The following is a 17,776-nucleotide window of genomic DNA, read 5'->3' as shown; positions in this document are numbered from 1 at the left end:
TGATTTTATAAAATTTTTTGAGAAGATATTGTAAAGGTTAAATTTAGTGGTTGGACTTAAATTATATGAAATAACGTGGCTGCAAGTCAGAAGTTTATTTCCAAAATGGAGGGGAAACAATAAAGTAGAGATATGTGAGAGAGGTTAGAGAAAACACCTATACTAGTCCTTAGCCTGGAGGCCTGGTAGTGAGTAACTAGGAGACCCTCCTCCCAGATGAAAGCTAGTCTCTTAGGAAACTAGGAAAGCAATTAGCCCTTTTCACTCACCCAATGAAGTAGTCCAGGGGTCAGAATCTAAGTTGAAACCAGGATTCACACCGCAGTTTTTACTGAAGTTCTCTAGAAGTCTATCTCCACCAGATTGCCTCCAGCCCAAGGATTTCATGGCTTTTATGGTGGTTTCCTGTCTCTGCCCCTTTTCATAGGGGCCAGTCACAGCCTCCAAATTGTCCAGGGGCACTGTCCATGGGATTGACTTCTTACCTCTAAAGGTGTTAACTTTCCTCCTAGGATTCACATGTTTCTGAGTGTGTGAATTCCCAAAAGAATTCAAAAGTCTCTGACTATTTGAACTAGAAAAAAGGGTTGAGCTTTCCAAGCATTTTACTGGCCTCCTACCCAGCACCAAGCAGGGTGTGAATTCACACCAAATGGTTCTGAGCTCTTCCACCCCGTTCAATCAAAAGGTAGACAAAAGAGAAGTAATCCAGTCCTCAAAATGAGGTACTAAGTAGGGGTACTTAAGCTATTGCTAACCAAGCTTTAACTCCAACTAGGCAAAGAGAACATAGGATTGATTCCCTTTTCACAAATGTAAACTCAGAATAGACAAAGAGAACCAAGAATTTCCTTTCACAATATTTTACCAGGTGTGCATCCCAGTGAAATTAAGAATTGAAATCATTTTGAAGTCTTCTTGCTCAGATGCCCAAATAATCATTTTTATTGTATTATAATAATAATAGCATTTCTATGTTTTAAAATTTGCAAAGTGCTTTACATATATTGCCTAATTTTATCTTTCCCAGGACACACATTGCTTTTGAGTTAATTCCATCTTAAGTTCCAACTGTGAATATTCTTTATTTTTAGCTTTGTCTGTTCATACTGCATTACATTGTTAGAAAAACTGAAGAGAGAGGAAAATAAAAGAAAAACTGAACAGATCTGGCATACCTGTGGAGTCATACTATTCAACTACCTTTCATTCCTTGTCTCTGCTGAGCAACCTTATTGTCTGCCTTTATAACTTTTGACTAAATCTTTATAAGATTTGTTCTTGACCATCTTCTCTCTTGAGGTTCAAACCGACCTTGTTTATTCCACTGTTTATTTCACTGAAACAATCAAAAAAATAAGTGTCTACACTACTTCAACTTCCTTTACCTCAGTGTATATATCTTCACATTTAACTTTCAAAAGTGAAAGTGAAAGGGATGATTTTCTGACTATGCTAAAATTTAGCCTTTTTTTTTCCACCAGCTTTCTGAATCCTGTCTCTATTTACTCCTTAGTTACCTTGCTCTCATGCTTACTTTTTACTTCATTCTGTTTTTAGTCATGCTTTGTCAAACCTGAGCCCAAGATTAATGCCCCACCATCTTTGTCTGTATTTTGCAAAAGTTTATTCCACCAAAGTTAGTGACTATCTCCTACTGAATTTAGTGACTTCTTACTACTCATCTTGTCTTCTCTCCTACATCTGATCACTTTTTGAAACTTTTCCTTTCTTAAAAAATGCTTGTGTACTAATTTTTTTTCCCTTTGTGACACCTTGCTAGTGCCCTTTTCTTTTGCTCTCTAATTGTACATATCTTTAAAGGCTCAGTCCACAACTCTCTATACTTAATGTGTTAGATGTCTCAAAAACTTTTAAGATTTAAATATTTCATTGAAAACTTGTTAGGTTCTGTTAGTAACTTTTAACATTTTAATTGTCATTGTAGAAAGAATAAATATTTCCATCACTCCTTCTAAGTCCTAAGTAGGATTCTTTGTCCATTAATTCTCATTCACCTGTCTTATAATGCTGTAGTTAGAGTGTCTGCTTTTCTTCTAGTTATCCTTATTAAACTTTGCATTGTTTTATAAATATCCTTCCAGAATTCCTTATTTTCCTTACCTTACACTTACTAGTCTGAATCACAGCATACTATTTTTAAATTATCATTGCATTAATATACCAACTTATTTATCTTGTTCCAGTAGTGGTATATGCTTGGGCTTTTTCTTATTTTTAATGATATTTTCAGGTTCTATTTCCAACAGTGGAATTATTAAGTCAAAGGTTGTGATTATTTTTTCAGCACAAAAATGACTACAAACCCTTGCTCATTCTAGCACATCTATTCCTCGCCATCACCTTTTACTTTGCAGCATTGAAAACCAAATTTACTTGCCTTACATAAAGCTCTTTCCTTCCCGTCTTTCTCATTTTTTTCAAAAGCACCACTATTTGCCACCCCAAATTCAACTTGAACATGTATTGAGCATCTCCTTTTTCTTTCTATTCTCTCTCCAGAGAAAATTCTGTTATCAAATACTTCAAAATATCTCTAGTTAGTCTTTTTCTATTACATTTCCATTATCTTAGTTTGCCATTTTGTTGTAGTAGCCTTCTCTCTTCTTGCCTTTTCCATCTTCTTACCCTAATCCACTTTGTTCATTGCTCTTTCTAAAAACACTACTTTGTTACAGTTTACATTTCTTTATTTATTCTTGTATAGCATCTACATTCAAAGATTCACTTCAAGAACTTTCATGATCTGGTTCTATCATATTTATCTATCTCTGTTCTCTCCCTATTTGTTGTTTTATTAATTTCCTCTAGTCAAATGGGTACCTTTACACCTGCCCCTTATAAGCTATCTTTTTCCAGACTCATTTTGTTCAAAATATTCATTTTGCTTACTATAACATTTTTACTCTCAATCATTCCAAAAATTCCAAAATTTTCTACAAGATCAAAGTTTGTTTCATGATGTTTGTTGCATGATGCTAATGAATTAGTCTTACTTTTGGGAAATTGAGTCTTTGTGTTCTCTAGTTACTAGGATGCTTAATGGGACTTAGATAACTATATTTTTTTCCTTTAGTTTAGCTGTGATTACCCTTTGTTTTTTAAAAGAAAAAAATAATAATTTAGATTTCCATAATGCTGTAGTCTGCAAAGCACCTGCTTCATAATAGCTCTATGAAGTAGGTTGTACCCATATGATTACTCTTTCTTTTATTTATTTTTATTGATGGTCAGTAGTTTCCATATCTTTCTCTTTCACCGGTGAACCTTCCTTATAACAAAGAAGTGGTGCATTTTTCTAGCCCTTTCTGAAACCAAGATTGATCTTTATAATTAAGCAGTGCCCCGAATAGCTTTTAAATTTCAATAACCATTCACTTTACTTATCTTAGATTTCAAAACCAGAACTACATTTTATTATGATAAACTTTATGTATGACTTTTAAGAATTAAATCTTGAATCCATACAAGGGATCTAGTTTGGAAATAGTGAATAATTTTTGATAACAGAAAGTATGGCATCTGACAGTTTTCTCTTCCCCATAGGTGGTGTATGATGGACTGTTTGGAGCAAATACAAATGCAAAATTAAGAACGTTATCCCTACAATTTGTCCACCATATTTGTATAATGTAAGTTTTTCAAGCTTTTTGTATGATAAAGTTATTTTAAATGGTTATAGGTATTGTATTTGTCATATACATCCATTTTACTCCTTATATAGAAAAGGAATAATTATTCACTTTTAGGAAATGTTTAAGCTCCATGGGAGCTAACTCAAAAACTTTCTTTCAAAATGGTTCAACCCTAATATCTCTTTTTTCAATAACTGCATTTAAAATGCTCAACTTAAAGACTAAGCAGCAACATGAACTGGTATTTTGCCTTTATGCAAGCAGTAGGCATAATTTGTATTCTACATTTTATTTTGTTTTTCATTTTAGATGTCCAGAAATCAAGATTAAGCCATTAGGTCCAATGCTTTTAAATGGCCTCACTAAACTAATCAATGAATATAAAGAGGTGAGTGGCTTATCTTTACACATGTTAAAATGATGTATTGTAAAAGTTTGGCTTTTTCAAATGGGATTACTATTCATAATTGGGAAAAGAAAATCTGGTTATTTCTAAATGGAGCTACTGAAAACCGATTTTAGAATCCTTGTGTCCCTTAGATTTGGCATATATTGGGATATAGTTTTCATTATTTGGGGACTATATTGTTGATGTTTAAAACAGGTTTACCTGGTTTCTTGATGGCTTATGCTAGTGGGGTGTAATTTCTTACTTACAGGTTTTGTCTTACTGTATGTTATCTATATTTATCACTGGGTGATGAATTCTTTGACTATAACAATCCATGAAACTAACCAGAATATAAAATGCATCTTAGTCTTGTGTAACTTTGCCTTTGCTTCTATTGCACCAATACTTTTTAAGGTAATTTTTAGGTAGTGTATAAATGTTAGCTTATCTGTCGGTATTTTAAGTGTGAAGAGTTAACTGTTGGTCTAGTGGACATAATACTAGGAGAACTGGATCCAGTTAGGGTTGACCAACAAACCAGATGGCAAAATGAAGTTGCAACTACATGGAAAGATGGCTTACGTGCTTTCTTTGGAGAGGTACCTCAAATAGTTGGCACAGTTATTGCATTCAAGAAATATAATTTCAAGGGACATTTATTTGGTTTTCATATTGCAGTGCTCATGATAAGCATTTGCAGTATGCAGTGTACCCTCTTCATTGAAGGTAATTGCAGCTTATTCAACATATTTTACAGAAGATAGACATAGAGAAATTCTACAAAGAACTTGATGATGGTCTCCAAATTAAATTCACATGTAATTTAATATTTTGTGATTTCATTGCAATAGTGGGCATAAGGAAAGACTGCAATATTAGTATATTGGGAATATAACTTATGTGAAGTAAGGAAGGAGAGAGGTCAAAGAAGGTACACGACTACATATCATGAATATTTCAAGAGATAATTAGATGTTAGACATGGCGTGAACCAAGAATAGCACCTATGGTATGGCAGGCAGTGAGCTAATTACATATATCATCTCACTTAATCCTCTCAACAACTCTGGGAGATAGGTACTGTTATCCCCATTTTATAGATGAGGCAACTGATACAAATGGGTTCAATGACTTGCCCAGCAGTAGCTGGTAAGTGTAATATTGACAGTAGAGCTAACAACTTTAGAACTGGTGCCTTATCCACTGCACTACCTACCTCATATCTGTGGATAGCCAATAGAGCTGATACACTAGTGCAGACACATGGCTAGACATTGCTTTGAGCATGGAATGGAACACAGGAAGAAAAGTGGGATAGAGGCTGCCTTTGGTTCATGGGTAGAGTGGTTTTAGTGACCCTTAAGCTTTTCCCTAAGATAGCAATATTCTTTTGGTGATGCTGCCTGGTTGCCAGTTGTGGAATATCTGTTTTCAGAGAAATAAGATCATAGGATTATAGAGTTAGAGCCAAAAGGGCCCTTTCAAGTGATATAGTCCAACTTCCTAAAGTTAGAATGAGACTTTGTAAAGGTTTAGATGATAAAAAGGTCAAATAATTAGTTTTAGAGCCAGAATGTGAACCCAGGTCTTCCAGGATTTAAATCTATGACCCTGGGTTTTTTACCTGGGGTCCATGAACCCCTAAGGGACTGTGAATAAATTTCAGGATATCTGTAAACTTGAATGAAAAAAAATACATTTTAATTTTTATTCACTTCTAACTGAATTAGTCTTTCCTTTGGTTTTGAATTTTAAAAAATTATTTTGAGAAGGACTGTTCATATGGTGAGAACAAATGACAACAACGGACATTCCACGTTTTCCATTGGGATTCACATAATATTAAGCATTTTTAGAGGAAAGACCTCTATTACATTTGGTGGACTTGAGGACAAATCTGACTTCATTGATGAAATCATAGATCCATTGAAGTATTCATTTTGACCCGTAGAGCTAGATTGATTACTCATTTACTGTAAGTGATGAGACAAGACATATTTCTGTTATATTTTCCTTGGCTATCCCTTTTTAAATAATCTGAGGTTACTGTAGGTGAACTAGATTAGGCTAGGATTTTTGATTTTCTGTTAATATAGCTTTTGTGATTTGCTAAACAAGATGCTTAAATTTAAATTTAAAATAAACAAGATGCTTAAAATATGAAAAAATCTTTGCCTTAAAAATCATACATTAAAAATTATTGTGTACTTTTAGGCATAGTGCAAATTCTAGTCTTTTCTCTATTCAGTTTACATATCAAAATATATGATAGGTCTGATTTTTTTTAAACCATTAAAATTTTTTATTTCCAGTTTCCATATTTTCTCTCTTTTTCCAAACCCTCCCATACTCATTGAGAAGGCAAGAAATTCAATACCTATTATACATATGAAATCATGTAAAACATTTTGCCTTTATTCATCTCCCATCCCTCACCCCCAACCTTACCCCCACCAAAATAAAAAGCAATAAAGAAAAAGAAAAAATATGTTACAGTTTGTACTCTGGTCTGTCAGTTGTTTCTTGAGGTGGAGAGCAAAAGGACATGAGTTCTTTTATGACAGGTCTGTTTTAAGGAAGGAGGTTGGCTATCGATGATCACATAAGACTTGATAAAACCTGTTATTTTTACATCAAAATAGCAGGGTACTTTGAATTGACTGGCAGGAGGGGAAAAAAAGTAATTTTAAGAAGTACAATTTCTGTTCAACTCCTCAAAATTACACCATTGTAAGAACTTTCTTTCTTTTCTAAAGTTGCATAATTTATGATTGAGATAGCACTTTCTAAGTTGTCAGCATTTGCCTCTTACAGAGTAGTTGTAAAAATTGCATTTTTTTTTAGAAATTTGGGTTGCAAGGGATAGAACCAGAATGGTAGAAAAGGAAACTTTACAGTCAAGCTCACCCAAAATTTTCCTCCAAACAAACGGACATCTTTAACACTTCAAATTAATTTCTGGACTGGTACAGCTCCAAAAAGGTCAAAGTAAGACATTTTTTCAGCCCAAGAAAACTTAGGATGTTGAAAAGAGAAGTCTATGACAGTAGATGGGGGCTGGCCTAGACTACATATGATTAGCAGCCCCAGAAGTGGATCTTAGAGGTGGCCATCATAGCAGTGGCAGTAGGAGCTTCAGAAATTCTCAGCCCAGAGATGGTAAAGGGATTAGATAGCTGGTCAGAAAGAGATAAAGGGACCCCTGTGCTGGCATTGGGCACAGGACTAACTGTTGTTACAATGCTATTGTCCTTTCCCACTTCTAGGTCTCAGTTCCAGGGCAGAGAGGAGCATTTGCAGTCTTAAGGGATCAGGAGCCCTTCCACATTAGGGTCAGCACTCAGGCCAGGAGAGCAATGACCATACCTCTCCCTGGATAATACCACCTTGAAAGCATCCAAAACTTCCAGAAACCCAAAGCTAGCTTTTAAAATAGTGATGCAAAAATGCTTAAAGCTTGGGACAGTTACCCTGGGAACAGAGGGCAACTTTTTAACATAAAGTCCAAAATCAAGAAATAGGGTGGAAAAAATGATCAGACAACGAAGGAAGGAAGGAAGGAAGGAAGGAAGGAAGGAAGTTATGCAAGAAAATTATAAAAATACTGTCAACATTTTGGTAAAGCAGATAACACACACATAAATACACAAGAAAACACATAAGAAAATAATATCCAAGAAGCCAGAATAAACTGGATGCTAAAAGATATAAAAGTTCACTGAAGGAAATAATTCCTTAAAAATTAGAATTGGACAGTTGAAAGCTAATGACTCCATGAGATATAAAAAAAAATGTGAAATACGTTATCAGAAGGCAGATATTTTGAAAAATAGAGGAGAAATAATTTAAGAATTATTGGACTATGTGAAAGCCATGATCAAAAAAAGAGCCTATATATCATATTTAAAGAAATTATATAGGAAAACTATCCTAATATCTTAGAACCAGATAGCAAAATATAAATGGAAAGATCCTGAAATAGAATCCAAAATGAAAATTCCCAGGAATACTGTAGCCAAATTCCAAAGCTCCCGGGTCAAGGGGAGAAAACTGAAAATCTCTAGGAGACCATTCAAAATCCATAGAGCTACAGTTAGCATCATATAAGATTTTGCCTCTATCACATTAAAGGATTATAATATATATTTTGAATATATTCTGGAAGGCAGATGAGCTAGGATTACAATCAAGAATCTCTTACTCAGGAAAACTGAATATAATCCTTTAGAGGAAAAAAATGTATAGAGGAGTTTCAAGCATTCCTGATGAAATGAATAGAGATGAATAGAAAATCTTTTACATATAAAACTCAAGAGAAAGCATAAAAAGGTAAAAATGAAAGAAAAATCAAAAGAGATTAAAGTTAAACTGTTTTCTCTGGGAAGCTAATATAGTTAACTCTGTCATTATGACGGCAATTAGAAGAAATTTGCATAGGGGTTACTGATAGGTGGATTTTGTTGAGGTGATCTAAAAAAACTTAGAATAGTGAGAGAGTGAATGGGGGAAAAATTATCTCCCATAAAAGCATTCAAGAAAGAACTTTTAAAGTGGAGGGGGAAATGATGGTGAATGGGGGGTGGCAGGCAATACCTGAACCTTACTTTCATCTGAACTAGTTCAAAGAGGAAAGACTATATATGCACACTTAGTTGGGTATAGAAATCTGTGTTATCTGGGGAGAGGGGAAAGTTGGGGGGGGGTGAAGGGGAAAGTAAGAGCATGAACCATGTAACCATGTTAACTTTTCTAAAAAATAAATATTATTAAATGTTAAAAAAAAAAAAGAAATCTATGTTATCTAACAAGAAAGAAAAGGGGGAAAGAATGAGAGAAATGGTGGTATGACAAGAGAGAAGATGGATTTAGGAGAGTAGTGATTAGAAGCAAAACAGACTTGAGGAGGAGAGTGAAAAAGAGGAAAGAGAAGAATAAAGAGACAAAAATTAGATGGTGAAAAACACACAGTTAACAATCATAACTCGGAAAATCAGTGGATGAACTCATCCACTAATTGGAGGCAGATAGCATAATGAATTTGAAACTGGAATCCAACAATATTTACAAGAAACACACTTGAAGGGAAAGACACATTCAAAGTTAAAATAAGAGGCTAGAGCAGAATCTATTATGCTGTAGCTGAGATAAAAAAAGCAGGGGCAGCAATTATGATATCAAATTAAGCAAAAGCAAAACAGATCTAAGTAAAAGAGCTAATCAGGAAAACTACATCTTGCCATAGACAGTGAAGTAGTTATCAGTACTAAATATATAGGCACCAAAAAGCAGAGCATCTAGATTCTTATCAGAGAAGTTAAATGTGTTCAAAGAGGAAATAGAAAGACTATATTAGTGGGGGACCTCACTTTTCCCTTCTCACAGCTAGATAAATCTGAAAGAAGCTAAGGAGATGAATAGAATTTTAGAAAAACATAGATATGATTGACCTCTGCAGAAAACTGAATGGGAATAGAAAAGGGTATACTTTTTTTCTGAGCTATACATGTCAACTTCACAAAAATTGTTCACCTCAGGGCTTAAAAATCTCAAAAGCAAATGCAGAAAAGCAGAAATGTTAAGTGGACCTTTGGGACTATAATGTAATAAAAATTTAATAATTTAATAAAGGGCCTTGGATAGATTAAAAATAATTGGAAATTAATCTAATCCTAAAGAATAAGTGGGTCAAAGAACAAATCATAAAAGCAATAATTTCATTACAGATAATAACAATAATGACACAACATGCCAAAACTTGGGATGAAGCCATAGTATTACTTATGGAGAAATTTATATCTCTAGACATGTACATCAATAAAAGATGAAAAAGCAGATCAATAAATTGGGCATACAGCTAAATTTTGGTTTCTGGAACATTTCAGGTTCAGACAGAACTTAAATGGATGACTCTTCATTATATTCTTTATAATTGATGCTACTGGATTTTCTAAAGCTATTTAATTGAAGTGACATTTTCAAGAGCATACAGTATTTTATATTACATTAATTGTGGATTTTTAAAAATTGCAGTGTATAATTTAAGATTGAGGTATTATGACAGCATTTTAAAAAGGATATGGACTAGGATGTAACATAGCTTTTAGCCCATTCTCTTATGTTCAGCAAGTTTATGATTTATTAGCATCTTGTCTTCTTCTCTATTTAGAGAAGGCAGATTTTAGTACTTGACATCATGTGGGAGAATATGTTGTTAAAATATCATCTCGAAAAATAGCTGGTGAAGAAGAAACATTGTGACAGCCATGTTTCCTTCTTGATGTGAGCTTTTGACAGAAATATTTAAAAATTTTGAGTAATGTGTTGTTTAATTTTGTTAAAATTTGCATGTACAGATTTTATATCTAGTGAGTAGAAGGATGAAGAAAACTAAAGGTTTTATGGAAGGTACATATTATTTTAGTGCTCTTTCAGTCATTAGTTTTTCTTAATACTTTGTCATCTTTTAAAAAATTATAGGATCCTAAACTACTGTCAATGGCATATTCAGCTGTTGGAAAACTTTCCAGGTGAGTAAATTATCTTCAGTAAAATTGTCTGTGTCCTATCTAAGGGAATTTGTAAGTGTACATCATTTAATATTTTTAGGTAAGAGATGGAAAATAAATGTGTCCTTGTCAGAACTTGAACAGAAAATTTTTTGGTTTTGTATCTTTTTATATTTTTGTGGTAGGAGAAAGGAAAAGAGTATGAGGATCTGTGTCCAGTCTATTTTCTAGGTTTATTTTGTATTTCTTCCTTCATGCAAGCTGTAGTCCAATCAAAATACTTTTTTTTTTCTGTTGCTCAAACTTTGCTGCTTTTTCTCAGCTTGTCTCCCATGCCTGGAATACACTTCCTCACCTCTGCCTCCTCAAATCATTGTTTTCTCTCCAAAGCTCAAGCTAGGTCTTCCTTTACTCCTACCCCACATCTCATATTCTAAGCTCTTCCTGCCCCTGAATTTAAGTGTTGTTTGCTTTTTTGTATGTTTATGTATTATTTATCTGTTTGAATGTAAGTTCCTTGGGAGAAGAGACATTTTCAATTTTATCTTTGTATCCCTAGCTTCTAGCATAATGCATGATATATAGTAGGCACTTAATGAATGCTTGTTGTTTGGTTCTACTAATATGTTACAGAACTATTATGAAGAACAAATGGCTATTAATTTAATAAAAGTCTGCCTTAAGCACTTTATATTAATGCAGTGCATTTGCATTCCAATAATAATATATACCTACTTTTAAAAATGTGTTTTATGGTAAAAGTGGTTTCCTTTACTTATGTCTATTGTAATTATTGGCTAGAATCACATAAATGGTGCTTTGAGGCAAAAAGGGAAGTAATTTCCAAAAATAAAGTGAAAAAAAAAAGCCTTATCTTTTCTCAAATCATAGAATTGTAGGATTATAGATCTAGAACTGGAAGAGATCTCAGAGATAATCTAATCTTACTCCCCCTCATTCTACAGATGAGGAAATTTATTTGACCTGTCTGTATTCACTGGTAATGTAATATTTAGCATTTGAGTCTAGGTCTTCTTATTGTATAGTTAGTTCTGTTGTTGCTTCCCTTCCAACATGTTTTTTTTTTTAAATAATTTTTTGTGTCTTTTCTTGTAGTCGAATGCCTCATTTATTTACCAAGGACATAGCTCTTGTACAGCAGTTCTTTGAAGCATTATGTAAGGTAGGTGAATAGAAATATTAAGTAGGATTTTTCTGCTCAGTTTACTTCCCTACACTGAGAACATTCTTGATAGAAGAAGTAGAAACACATTTTGTCTTTTGTCCTTTTTTCTCCCCCTTTAGGAAGAGCCTGATACTAGACTTGCTATTCAAGAGGCTTTATCTATGATGGTTGGAGCATATAGTACGTTGGAAGGAGCCCAGCGTACGCTGATGGAGGCACTGGTGGCTTCATACTTAATAAAGGTAGGGACAAGTATTTGAATCTATTTTAAGTAGTTAGGTGATTTTTAATGTTAAGTATTCTGCAGTTTTAAAATTAAAATGTTTTTATTGTTCTCATTCCTTATAGATCAGAGAAAGCAAATTATTTTTTTACTTGCCTTTATAGTATAGAGTCCATAGAATATTATTTCTTTGTTTCCCACTGTAATAAAGTTCTTTTAACTTTAGAGAAGGGGAGGGGATGATGGTGGTATTTTTGGTGTAGCCGGGGATTAATTCTTCGACAAGGAGCCAGCCATTCAGGCCTTAGTTGCTTTGATTCTCTTTCCCTTAAAATAAGTAGTGCTTTGTTTATTTAAATAGCAACTGAGCATTTGAACCTTCTTATATTGTACAAATATTGTATATGTACAGTGGAAATATAACAAAATAATGAAAATAAGCAAATATTTAAGACAAATCAAACTATTCTAAAAGAATTGTGTAAACTCTGCCTCTTTTTCATTCCCTTGTTAGTCATGAATGATGAAAGAATTCTGAATATATTTGTCTTTAGACATTTTGTCCTACTATTGATAGGAGATAGAGAGAAATGGATCTGATAGGGTAGATTAAATGAGTATGAAATTAATAAGAATTTTTGGGTCAAGTGGAAATATGGTCAGATAATTTAAAAAAATTGACAAAATAAATATTTATTTACAGTAGCTTAGAAGTTTGTTTTGAGAACTTTAGTTTTAGAATAGCATGGCAGAAGAAGTAGTTTATAATATTTGCACAATATTTACAAGGGATGCTTGAGGCATACTTTTGAGTACCATTGATGCGTGGTGTGTATGGCTCGTGATCATAATTCTTTTTGGCTCTAGAGGGTACCTCTCTCCATTTGAGGGCTCCCTAGAACATGCATCCCTGTGTGGTAGCTTTCTTAAGAGAGATTGTAGTTCTCATTCCTTATATAACAAAATTGTCAAGCTTGAGATAATTGACCTCTTACTTAGAAATCTCTTACAGATAACAAAATCCTGATTTGATCAAGGAATTTAGACTGTTCTTTGAAGTTCACAGTCATGTTTAAGTTAAATTAGGGAGACAGAACAGTAAAGGCATGCAGTAAGGAGAACATCTCTTTGTTAACTAATTAATAACTGCTTTGTTTTTATGCCCCTTTTGCATTTCCACTTTTGCTAGAGCTTGTGATAGAAAGAACTTAAATGGTTTTGAGGGACAGATCAATGAGAATTAGTCCTCAGAAATGAAAAGATGAGGTTATTTTGGTAATATAAAACAACTTTATTCGTTATAAAGTTTGTATCATTAGATTTATTCAAATTTACTATTTGGTTATATTTGGAATTTCGGGATGACATAATGCTTTTTCAAAAGGAAACCACATGTCTTTTAGGACTATAGTTTAATGTCGGTGTCTGTTTCTGCAAATGAGTTATTTTACTTCAACTTTGAGGAGCAAAGGAAGTCTCCTGATTGTATTCTATTTCCATCCAAAAGAGCTGTCTCTGGCTTTTTTGGACAACTCAGAACTTGTGAACTAAGCAGAGAAAAAAGGTTTTGTGAAGTTACTACAGAAGCAGGAGAGGGGCTTTATGTGGGGCATGTATATACTTTATAAAAGGATAAAATTTTCCTGGTTACCTGAACATTCTTCATAGGACATAAAAGCACTTTTAAATGAAGCTACTCTCCAAAAGTTATCGTACGATTTCTTAATAGAATTATTTTGGTCATTTTAAACATCTATCAGTATCTTTAATTAAAGATCTTGTGCAATTGGATTTTCCTGTTTTTAAGAAAACATTTACTTTTATGTTTAAAAATATTTGTAGTTAAATGACTACATGGGCTTTAGATGAGTTGCTGATAATCGATTTGTTTTTTTTATTTATCAAATAGCCTGAAGTCCAAGTTCGCCAGGTGGCTGTGAAATTTGCCAGCACAGTGTTTCCCCCAGATCATATACCTTCCAGATACTTACTTTTACTAGCTGCAGGAGACCCGTAAGTTTCAAAAGGCGTTACCCAAAATTTGGATTGAGTTGTAATTACTTAAAAGTTTTGTCAGATTATACATGTTTAGCAGCACCCTTCACTTGGATGAAATCTTTTATAGAACTAAGCATAACTTCTTGAGGGATAAAGGTGAGAGTTACTTGGTAAGCATTAACAAAATTTGAGGGGCTTTAATGGCATTATTTCTTGAAGTGAAGTATTGCGATGGTGGTAGAAATAACTTTTCCCTCAGACAAAGATGACCCAATAAAATGAAAGTTTGAACTTTCTCAAATATTCTAAAAAAAGTCTAATGATATTTATATGTTTAGCAGTTTAATCTTATATATCATTTTATTGTTTTATTCTCCCTATACTGCCTGATTTGTCTCAGGAAGTACAAAGTGAAGAAATGAAAATGGGGTAGGACATCAGTGGAATTAGAAATAAGAACAGAATGGAAGTGGCTGGCAAATTTGTTAATAGAAGGACATGTATATTCAGATATTTCTGTGGACTTCTTTCTTGCCAAGTGGAAAGACTATCCTACGAGAAGATCAGAAATAATATGTTTTATGGCAAGTTAAATAAACCCAAGAATATAATTTTGGGTCAGACCATTGATAGTGTAATAAGCCCAGTATTTTGACATATGGTTAATGTCATGGTACTTTACCTTATGAAATTGACCTAAAATGCCTGGTGATCCCAAGCTTTTCTCATAATGAGTTCATTTGCAGAATGGTAATATATCCAATCCAGCCTTTGATATGTACATATTTTTTCCTTTCCTCTGGAATGACATCTATATATCATCTTCAGCATTTGATTTTGAAAGAGTATCACTTTAGAGTATAGGCATTCCCTCTTTTTTCTTTTTTCTTCTATATTCCTGGAAATTATGTTTTTAAAACAGATTATTTTATAAGGGGAACAATGTTATAATTGTAATGTCACTACAAGAAAGGTAGCTAAAATAAATTCACCATGATAATTTAAATAAAATTGGGCATTAATTTCCATTAAGTGAATATAATTGTACTAACTAGGTGAATTTTATAAGGTACTTCTTTGTACAAGTATACTTTCTTTTCTTCTGAACCTGATTTCACTGTCACAGGCAAATCTGTATAGTCTCTAATCCATATTCACATAGGTTACTATGTGGCTAATCCTTTATTGACAGTGCTTCCTTAAGTGTAGAGTATAGAACAATAATATTTCCAGTATATCAATATAACTATGATATGAATTAAATATTTACTCATATTTTTGCTTTCTGCTTTAATATTTAGGGAACATTTGATTGCCTGAGATCTCTTATTTCTAATATCAATTTTATTTTGTTTTCAATTCAAAATTCTCTTACTTTTCTATCTCCTTTCCCACTCATTGCGAAGGTAAAAAATGCAAAACCCAGTACAGATTTGAAATCATGCAAAACAAATTTCCACATTAGCTAAATTCCAGAAAAAAAGAATAGAAAAAGAAAGGAAATAAAAGCTTCAGTCTGCACTCTTGAGTCTATCAGTTCTTATGGGATCTTGTTAAAAAGCCATCCTTGAAAGTATTTATCTAATAACTCTGTCAGTATCTCCTTTGCCTTTGTAGCAAAAGTAAAGGCATTTGAAAACAAGTTGTTCCCAAATATTGTAGTGAATACTCACACAAGTTGTTTATTGATGATAGTCATATTTCTTCCTTTCTAAAACATTTAAAAAATTTAATAAATATTTATGAACAAAACATTATGCTTTGGATACAGAGATAAAATGAAAAGAAAGATACTTTCCCTGCCCCCAAAACCAGTGAAATAAGACATCTTTACCAAACTTTGACAAATACCTATCAGCTTTTATTTTATGTGAAAAATGCAAATAAAGAGTTTCAAGGAAAGAGATTATTTCTATTTCTGATCAGGGAAGTTAAGCTACACCTGGCATTATTTTCTCTTACTCTTCCCCTGCTCCTGTCTAAATCTCCACTCAATATCCAGATCACACAAAGCTACTGGAAACAACAAAAGTAACCCACTGACAAAGCACTTTGTATCCATTATCTTATTTGATCTTTACAGAAAAACCCAGAGATAGGTGGACCAGGCATTTTTATCTTTTTTTTTTTACACTCTTACTTTCTGTCTTAGAATCATACTAAGTATTAGTTCCAAGGCAAAAGAGTGGTAAGGGCTAGGCAATGGGAGTTCAGTGACTTGTTCAGGGCCACACAGCTAGGAAGTGTCTAAGGCTAGATTTGAACCCAGGACCTTCCATCTCTGGGCCTGGCTCTCAATCCACTGAGCCCACCCAGCTGCCCCCTTTTTATCTCTGTTTTATAGAAGAATGAATTAAGATCTCCAGAGGTTAAGCAACCAGCTCAAGGTTGCAAAAGTAGTAATTATTAGAATTTATAATAGAACTTTAGTCTTCTAACTAATGTTTGATGTTTTTTCCATTAGAAAGCTACTAATCAGCAAAAAAAAATACTAAGTCAATTTAATTGACACTTGGTTGATAGATACTATAGCATTCAAACTACTGAAAAAATTGAATTATAAAATAGTACTGGTAAAGCTGAGTCCTTTCCATACTTTTCACTTTTTTTTTCTATCCTGGATTTCTGTTGAACTTTTTATTTTATAATTCTTTTTACTTTATTAGAGCTGTGAATTTGTTGGTGTCGAGAGCTGTCACTATAAAAACACTACCATGCAGACAACAACTTATTTGTAATTTAGTCTTTTAAAATTAGGATAGCTATAGAAGAAGTCAGAGGGATAAAAGGTGTCTTGTTCTTAGTCATACAGCCAATGTTGTCTTAGATTTCTCCCATTATATACTCATTTCATGTACTTCCTCACCTTCTACTCATTTCTTTGTACTTCATAATCTGGTTTTACACCCTAATACTCAATTGCAATTGCTCTCTTCAAGGATGCCAATCAATCTTATTTCCTAATTGATTCTTTATCCTAATCAACAGTGACTGTTTGCAAACTTCTTCTCAAGCCCCACTATTTAGAAGAAGAGTACATTTTCCATGAGTTCTCTCTCCTTCCTCCTCCCTTCCCTACATCTCACAATGCCTTGGCATCATCCCCTATTCTCTCCTTTACATTCATTCTTCTAAATGCCAAGGTTGGTTATAATATTTCAGTATTTTTCTAATTAAATAAATATTAAATTAGGTCTTAGTAGAGTTTAGGCCCTGAAGAAACCTTAGAAGTGACCTAGAAATATCCCCACATTTTATAAATGAAGGAACTTGAGGCTTGAGAAATTGTTTGATTTCTTCAAAGTCATAGTTTAGTAAGTAGCAGAGCTTGAATTAGAATCCAGATCCTTTTGACGCCTCATTTTCTAACACATCAAATGTTTATATGCAAGCTAGATGTAAACAATGATAGTTTTTATAGCATATTAATATTAATTTAATTGTCATTCTAAATGTGAAAGCTTTAGACAACATCCATTGAGGAGACACGATATTAGAGGAACTGAATTATAGCAATGTTAACAGTTTCACTGAGAATAAGCTCAGAGGTCCTAAATGAGTTAAAATCAAATGGAAAGACAGCATACAAGTTCTTTTTGAAAAAGTGTAAAAGGAATTTTAAAATTGTTGTTGCAGAAGCAACAAGAAACATCAATTTCACAGACTAACTTGGTTATCTTCCATAGTACTCTCAATCCACATAAGTAAACTGATCACCACTAATGTAATTGAAACTTGGTAGTAATGGTCTTGTTTTATTCCCGAAGTCCTTGAAGTTGTGTGATTTGGCCAACATTATACAAATGGGAAGTGACC

General features: G+C 33.3%; 1 protein-coding gene across 1 annotated transcript in view; it reads left to right on the top strand.

Annotated features, from left to right (window-relative positions):
- Positions 1 to 17,776, top strand: part of ECPAS (Ecm29 proteasome adaptor and scaffold) — a 132,021-nt gene that overhangs the window by 64,121 nt on the left and 50,124 nt on the right. The window contains exons 11-17 of the mRNA XM_044679114.1: positions 3,568 to 3,653; positions 3,966 to 4,044; positions 10,525 to 10,574; positions 11,670 to 11,736; positions 11,859 to 11,981; positions 13,872 to 13,975; positions 14,088 to 14,116. Of these exons, the coding sequence (XP_044535049.1) occupies positions 3,568 to 3,653; positions 3,966 to 4,044; positions 10,525 to 10,574; positions 11,670 to 11,736; positions 11,859 to 11,981; positions 13,872 to 13,975; positions 14,088 to 14,116 (538 nt within the window). The remainder of the gene's footprint in view (positions 1 to 3,567; positions 3,654 to 3,965; positions 4,045 to 10,524; positions 10,575 to 11,669; positions 11,737 to 11,858; positions 11,982 to 13,871; positions 13,976 to 14,087; positions 14,117 to 17,776) is intronic.

This window comes from Gracilinanus agilis, chromosome 1 (assembly GCF_016433145.1).
Source record: "Gracilinanus agilis isolate LMUSP501 chromosome 1, AgileGrace, whole genome shotgun sequence".
In the NCBI taxonomy this organism is placed as follows: Eukaryota; Metazoa; Chordata; class Mammalia; order Didelphimorphia; family Didelphidae; genus Gracilinanus; species Gracilinanus agilis.
Note: the sequence above shows the minus strand (reverse complement) of the source record. Positions and strands in the feature narration are given on the sequence as shown.